We start from the raw sequence: 8,374 nt of genomic DNA, 5'->3' as shown, positions 1-8,374 counted from the left end.
TCGGACAAGTTTCAATTATGTTGTACTTAATTTTGAAAATTTCAATTTTACCTTTTGACTTAAAAATTTGTTCCATTAAAATAAAATAGAAAATGTAACGATGTTTGTCTATTGATTACTTTGATATACCAATTTAGACATATCTCAATTGATAAAATTGATATTTTATCTAATATCGACAATTCGATTCTTCATTCTTGCCCATTGTGTACTATAAAAAAATGATTACTTGGATGCATGTTTGATATTTTTTTTTTAAAAATCTTTGATTAGACTTAGCCACGTTGTTTAGCCATATCCATTATTCAATAATATCATAATATTTTTCGGAGTTAAAATCAAATAATGATTCCAATCTTATCACATAGTCACATACTATGAACAAACATTGAAAAACAATGACTATTCCTTCAATTTGTGACGGTCCCACGGAGAAAGACACTCGTACTTCATAAATACAAATTTAATTTAAATCCTATCATGCTTTAGTCCTTAAATTTTAAAAAATATTTGTTTTAGTTCTTGATTTTTAAAAATATTTATTTTAATCCATACTGTTAAGATTATATTAACATTTTAAAGATGAAATTACATCTAACATGAGTCGAACAAGATGAAAGTAGAGTAAAATATCGATAAACAATGTGCCAAAATAGTGAATGGCCAAAATGTAAAATGATTTTTTGAGATATCTTTTATAAAATCGCTTTACCACCTAATTCAATATTGAAACTCTAGATTTTTAATCCTATAAATTTTTGACTGATAATGATATTTGTTTGGAATAAAATATTAGTGATTCTAATTAAATTACGGCCTATGGTTTACTATAGAACGCTGATTAATAAAGGTACGTGGGCCGAAGCCCACTTGTAAGTATTGATGTTAATAGGCACCGACTTCCAATATTCATATTTAATGACACAATTTATAAACAAAATTATTAATATGAACACAGAAAAACAGAAAATTCAATAAAATTCTTCTAAGTCCAATGAATGAAAATAGGGGAAGAGGAAAATGGACGCCTCTTTCCTCATCCTTATCGTATACATATTTGAATGGTTCCTATTCCATAGTCATTGGATGTATTGCATTATATAATCTCATTTGAAATTATTTATTTTAGATTCAAATTTCTATGGCTTCATTCATAACAAAGTACATACATTTATATTTTTTATTATTTCTTTTTCTAGCTTCTGATTAAATCTTTTTGAAAAAACGCATCCTCTGTATATACAAGGAAAATAAAAACATCTTAAATTACAAATTTGAGTCTTGAAAGATTTATAGTGATTTTATATTCAAATACTTAAATTTTCAATTGAACTATTAAATTTTAAACAATTCAAAGATTTTAAAAGTTTAGACTCTGTTTGATAATCATTTGATTTTAAGTTTTTTGTTTTTGAAATTTAAGCTTATAAACACTACTTATATCTCTAAATTTATTCATTTGTTATCTACTTTTTACCAATGATTTAAAATATCAAGCCAAACTTTTGAAAATTTAAAAAATAGCTTTTTAATTTTCGAAATCAAAAACAAAAAATGAAATGGATACCAACCAGGACCATGGAGCAATTGGTTTTTGAATTTTTTAAATATTTATTAGATACTTTTTACTTTGAAAATTTGATATATTAGATACTTTTAAAAATTCACAGGTGAAATAAATAAGTACTTTAAAAAGGGTTAACTAATCATGCATTTTGTAATTCCCATAATTTAAAACTGATTCCAATTTTTTTTTCTTTCTCTAATTTCTAAATTATTATAGTTTTGTATGATATTTTAATAATATCACTGTCATTATTAAATGTTGTCAATTTGCTTTGCTTTATTTGGAAGTGACAGAGTGAGGAGTTGTGGTTCAACGCAAGCTATATATATATATATATATGAATGTCAAATTGCTCGAATATATTATGATTTATGTTATTGTAATGGAGTTTGAATATTACATGCCAAATATAATAAATTAGGTGAATTTTTAAGTAGAGAAAAAAGCACGAAAATTTTTATATATAGAAATATTTACACCTTTATAGTAAAAGGTTTCAAAACTATTGAATCTTGAACCTCATAAAAAAAAAATAACAATAATAAATAAGTATTTTATAAGTATTTCCAAAATACCAATACTTGTTGCATCCTAAAAACTTCTTTTTTTTTTTTCTTTCATAAAGAAAATATATCTTTATTAAGAATACTCTGACCATATCCATGTACTTCGAATAATTTAAATATAGCCTCTCAACTAAAAACTCTCAAATTCCAAAAATTCGAACCTAGAACTAAAAGATAAAAAAAATTAAACATAAATTGTATCTTACAACAAAAAATTCAACTTTAGGTTTATATAAAACTAGATAATTTTTTTTAAACAAATGGAGATTTTCGAACAAATACAAAAACAAAGAAAACTATTTATATAAAATAACAAAATTTTAATTTTCTTAGATAGAAATAGATAGAAATCGATCAGTATCTACAAGGATAGAAATTGATAGAAGTCTATTATTGACATACGTTGATAGAAATTTATTAGTATTTATTTGTGTTTTTTTTTTCTATCACCACAAATAATTTGACTTTTTTTTTTTATTTAAAAGAAAAAGAAAGAAAAACCTTGACCGAAACGAATAAGGTAAAGAATAATAAAAAAAAGAAGGGAAAAGAAAAAGAGATGATATAAACTAAATTTCCAATAATTTCATCTGTTTCATGAAATATGTACACATTAAGGTATAAAAATGAAAAAGAAAGAAAAAAAGAATAAAGAAGGGTATATTTTTGTGATGTTAATTTAATATAGGTATCTATGTGGAGAGGAAGATGAAGAAGCAGAAAGAAAAAAGAATGGAGATTCCAGTAAAAATACAGAGCATATCCAAACCATTCTCAATCCTTTCTTTCCTGGCTTTCCTCTTCCTCTTCAATTCTTCGTACTCTTCATATTTCAGTTTCCCTTCCCCTTTCTTTGCCCTAATTCTCTTCCCTCTTTCCATGGCTTCCCCCAAAATCCCCAAACTCTCTTTCCCATTCAGATGCTTCCCTTCCATATCCAACATCTGCATACTCACCTCCCTTACATTCATCTCCATCCCTTCCTCCTTCTCCCCGCAACTCACCACCACCGCACACTGCACCATCTCCATCGCCCACCCCGCCTTCCTATCGCCTCCCATCACCGTTGTGTATTGCACTTGTATGTCTCCCGACAACCAATGCCGTCCCACTTTCACTGCCTCCCTACTCGAGATGTTCGCCGCTCGATTCTTATTCGGATCGATTACAATCCAACTCACCCTTAGATTTTCTTCTAAATGCCCTAACCAATCTTCGTATTTCTCGCTTCGTCTAATCGCCGATGGAATCGAATCCTTTGGATCGATTAGGTCTACTCGGAAAGGGGAACACAGGAACCAATTCGTTTCCGTTCCGATTGAATGGACTTTTGAGAAGAGGAGTTTGTCCTTGTAATGAATGTCCACGGCGGAGATCGATTCGGAAGTCGAGGAGGAAGAGGAACAATCGAGGTCACAACGGAGAGACCGGCAATCGAGCACTGGAAATACGTCGGAGAAGAAGGATTGGTGTTCGGAAGGAAACGCGGAGATGGCCTGCCGGACTTTCGGATGAGTGATTGACGGCCAGGAGGCGGAGCAAACGCGGCGCCAGAGTTGGTCCTCGCTGGAGAGACGGCGGAAGCGGGAAGAGGCGGAGGCGGCGGAAGTCAGAGCCGGGCCGTCGAGGCGGGTAAGGATATGAGTTTGAAGGATGTCGGAGTGGAGGGCGGCAATGGCGTCACCGTCGTCGTCTGCGGCGGAGGGACGGTGGTGAAAGGGAAAAGAAAGAGGAGGCATGATATTTTGATTTTTCGATTGAGGCTTGCTTTGTTGAATGAAGTTTTGGGGATAAAGGAACGGAGAAGAATTTGAGAGCTTTTATAGGACTATTTCCCAAAGTAATAGTCAACTTTGGGGTTGAATTGCTATTTCCCAAAACTTTTGGATCATTTTGGGAAAAAAAAAAAAAAGAAAAAGAAAAGAAGGAAACCAAGACCGTCTTTCTTCAGGGGATTCCCTTTGAGATATTTATAATTTATGATTTGAATTTTTTAAAGGTCTCTCTCTATTCCACTTTTTGGAATCCATATCCATTCTTATCTCTTCAAAATATCTTAGCTCTTTATTGCATGAATTTCAAGCTATAAATTTTTGTCCCCATTTTGAAATTAAATTATAAATTACATATTTTATTACCATAGATTAAATTTATGTGAAATTATATGGTTTGAAGATGATTTTAGAGAATTACAAATAAATAGACATATGCAATGAAGACTTAATTAGTTAGTTAACCGGTCAAATCTAGTAATAAAGTACAAGTTCCTACTTCCTTTCTGAGTTGAGGGTTGTAATGTAATTAAAAATGATTGATTTCACTATTTTATTGCAATTTATATCATATACAATTAGTTGTCAAACACCCTATGTCTGGCTAAAGATAGTAATAATTCAAACTTTAAAATGTTTTACCTAGGTTCCTATATTTATAAACTAATTCAATTCCATGATATTATTATTAATTCAATGCTAACCCTACATCATTTTTTAAATCATTGAATCACTATTCAATTTTTAACAACAATGACATAAGAAATCATGTTGATGACATAAATATCAAATTTGAGATTAGAGACGTTCATCGAACAAGACAACGATGAAGATGACTTTTTCGTGACTCATTTTATCTATGAGATTCCATGTTTAATTTTGTGGGGATTAGGACTAAAATTTCCCACAAGAAATTTGTGGTAGTCGAGTCGCTTGTAGAGAATTATGTCTGGTTTAGTTTTTTTTGAGGAAAAATCATCAAAATAGTTTTAAAAATAAAAAATCAATAATATAGTTACTTCTCCATTATGAATCTCATTGAAATGGTTACTTCCTCGTGAAAATTTCTTAAACTTATTAGATGAAATAAAACAAAAATCCATATTAAATTATTTAACTATCCATGTATAAAAGTTTAAAATTATTCGAGCATATCAAATTATTGTTATAATATTCTTATCAAAATATAAGAGTTTAAAGTGATTCAAACACAATAATATCTTTATATATAATAATAACAATAATAAAAATAAATGAGACGAAAAATAGAGAACAAAGATGAGGATCTTAAATCACTGATTGATCCAAAAATTTAAACTAATGAGTGAAGATAAATTTAATATCATATGATAGTAATGAAAAAATGCATTTTCCATAACCTATCACCTAATCAAATATATATATAATTTATTTACTTCACTTAAGGTGGAGGATTGAATGTTTTCCTTAAAAAGAATAAGTTATATGTCAGTCGAATCAGATTTTTTTCTTACATTACACATTGATAGAAGAATTCAAAACTACATTTTTTTGTTAATGGTGATGTTTTAATTATAAAGTGAAACTCATGTTACCTTAAGCTGCATCACTTTGTAAAGTTGAATTTAAAAAATTCTTTAAAAAAAAAATTGAATCTAAAATTTAGGTCAGAAAAATGGTTATTAGAACTATTTTGAAATTTGTTTAATTGTAATGTATGTAAATTCTAATTGTCCAATTTTAATCTTGTAATTCCAATAAATCTTAAATTGATTTTTTTTTAGAATTTTTTTATTAAATTAAAAATTTATTAAAATTACGAAAACTAAAGTTCAAAAAATAAAAATAAAAATATTAAAATTAAACAAATTTAATAGTTAAAAAGGATAAAAATGGCATTTTTTTTAAAAAAAATGTACATATAGAATGAGGAAGGTAGTGGAAGCAGCCGCCGGAAGAGGTGGAGTTTGGTCAAATTGTCTTTTCGTTGATTTCCGTTACGCTGTCCAGTGTCCACTTGTCACTTGTCACACCCATTTTAATTTGCCTACTCAGTCAGCTTTGGGTGTCTTTTACTCTTCACTGTTCACACTTTTTTTTTTTCCTCTCTCTCCTTCTTTTTTTAAACTATATTATTTCTTAAAAAATTAGTTAGGGTAGAAATTCAATTGAATGTCGGATGAAAATTGAATTTGAAACGGTGTGATGGTGAGCTCAATATAAGTTATCAAAATTGAGTATAGTTTAATTGGTATCTTATTGTATTGGTAATTACAAGATTAGTAGTTCAATCGTCCTATATAAATTATGAATCAAATACTGTCACATTATTCCAATTCATTATTACAATGTTTCAAGTATCAATTTTCATTCAATGTCATATACTAACAAACTTCTACTACTACAGTAATTTGAAATGTTCATAAAAGATAAAAAATAACGATACAAATTTAAAAGAACAAGATTTAATACAACAAAATTTAGGAATATCTTTTGTAATTTGACATATTTATTTTTTTTTAACTGCTTTAAATACTTGTGTAGCATGTATGTTCATTTAGTTTGTACTTTTAATTGTTTGATTTGGTCTATGCGGTTTTTTATTTATTATTTTTTCATTTTTATTTTTATACTTTTAAAACGTTTATCTTAGTCATTATACTTTGAAAAATGTTCATTTTAACTAATAAATGATGAGGTTTAAATTTAAAATTTATAAATAACCTAGACCCTAATTATATAGTTATAACAGTATTTTCTTTTTAAAAAAAGTATTAATATCCCAATTCGTGATTAAAAAATTGAGATTAAAAATGGACTAAAATAATAGTTTTTTTTTTTTTTTTTTCAAACTGCCTGAAATAGTATAATGAATCAAAACTAAAAGTGTGTGTATATGGACTAAAATAGGCGATTCATGATCCAAATTCATATCGAAACAAATACTAAAAGGTATATGAGACCACAATAGTATAAAATCTATTAAATTTAATTTTCTATATCTTCTTTATTTTTATTTAATTAATATGATGACATAATATTACAGTTGTTCTTGGTACCGTATTAAAAAATCTGTCACAAAATATTTAAAATGTCTTCTCGTGGCGACACAGTAGGTGTAAAGCAACCAAATTCTTATCCAATGGTGACAAGTCGTGAATTTCCTTTCTTTCCTCGTTTTACAACGGTTGATATTTTATAATATAAACACTTAATATTTTATAGAAAGTGTAAGATTTTTTTTTATTGATCTGAATATATATTATTATTATTATTTTATATATATTTTTTCAAAACTATACATTTTATTGACACTTCAATCAATATTTTCGTAAACTTGACACATTTACAATTTTGTCAATATAGACTTAGCCATGTCGGAAAATCTTCGGTAGTCTAACAAAGAAGTGGACAATCTCAACAAATGTAGTCAAGGTGAACACCCAGTGAAATTCAAAAAATGCATTTGCATTTAATTTTTTTTTATACAAATTATTTTTTAAAAAAATCCAAATGTGTTTTGTTACATTTTTTTTAAAGTATTCTTATACACAAGTTTGTTTGGTTTGACTAAATGCTTAAAGTGTTTACGTCAATGTTAAATTACTATGTAAGACTACTACTAAACACCATGAACTAATCATTTCAATTTGTATTTTAAGAACACTTTCATAGGGCAAGAATTTTTATTTTTATTTATTTATTTTTTTTCCAATATATGATTGGTTAAGTTGGTCGATAGAGTTAGTTGTTAGAGATGATCAATGCATTGTGTTGGCGTGGGTCACTGGAGGTGATTGTCAAAGTTGGCCGCAAGAGGTGGTAGTCGGACAAAGTTATATGTTAGGTAGTTGCTAGAGATGATTGACAAAGGTACTTTTCCTTCGAGGTAGTCGTTGTCGGAGGTGGTTGATGAAGTTTGGTGCCAAAGGTGGTTGTTGAAGCACGTCGTTGATAATGATTGTCGCCGATGATGCCCGATGGGTAGTCATTGGAACTCACCCTCATCATTCGGCCAGCCTGATCCAACCTGGCCCTAAAAAGTGAAGGTCCAACGAAGACTCATGCGCAAGCCCAAGGGTCTAAGGCATCGTGTTGGGCTTGAATCAGGCTGACCAACTTTCAATAGCCTGGCTCATGGCCCACCTTGGTGTGAAACCCGAATCTCAATTTCCCCACTTACCCCACTTAAGCAAGTAATTAAGGAAATAAACCAAGTATAAGTTAAATCTTATGTTGAAGGGAAGAAAAATTCTAAGTACTAGAATAGACTTTTGAGTAGTTTTGGGTTGAGCTTTAACCATGTGAATAGTACAGGAATAGATTTTAACTAGTAAAAATTTGGCTAAGTATGAAGTAAAAAAGAAACCATGTGTTTGGTGTTAGGAAACATTAACACATAAGGCTCTAATGAGGTCAAGTTTGTAGAGGTTATAAGGGATGCCAAGGAAAACCATGCGTTGAGCTTGTGAGGTATGGACGCATGTTGG

General features: G+C 29.3%; 1 protein-coding gene across 1 annotated transcript; it reads right to left on the bottom strand.

The window, feature by feature from the left end:
* Positions 1-2,680: 2,680 nt before the first annotated feature.
* On the bottom strand, positions 2,681-4,026 carry LOC120087755 (probable F-box protein At2g36090). The gene has a single exon (XM_039044642.1). It carries the CDS (start codon positions 3,870-3,872, stop codon positions 2,826-2,828), a length of 1,047 nt encoding a protein of 348 aa, XP_038900570.1. The 5' UTR covers positions 3,873-4,026; the 3' UTR covers positions 2,681-2,825.
* Positions 4,027-8,374: the final 4,348 nt, after the last annotated feature.

The sequence above is a fragment of the Benincasa hispida genome, chromosome 10 (genome assembly GCF_009727055.1).
Source record: "Benincasa hispida cultivar B227 chromosome 10, ASM972705v1, whole genome shotgun sequence".
NCBI lineage: Eukaryota > Viridiplantae > Streptophyta > Magnoliopsida > Cucurbitales > Cucurbitaceae > Benincasa > Benincasa hispida.
This window is presented reverse-complemented; position numbering and strand designations above follow the sequence as displayed.

Bases quoted from the DNA above. Each gene is read 5' to 3' on its own strand.
- LOC120087755 (XM_039044642.1), bottom strand. From the start codon at position 3,872: ATGCCTCCTCTTTCTTTTCCCTTTCACCACCGTCCCTCCGCCGCAGAC.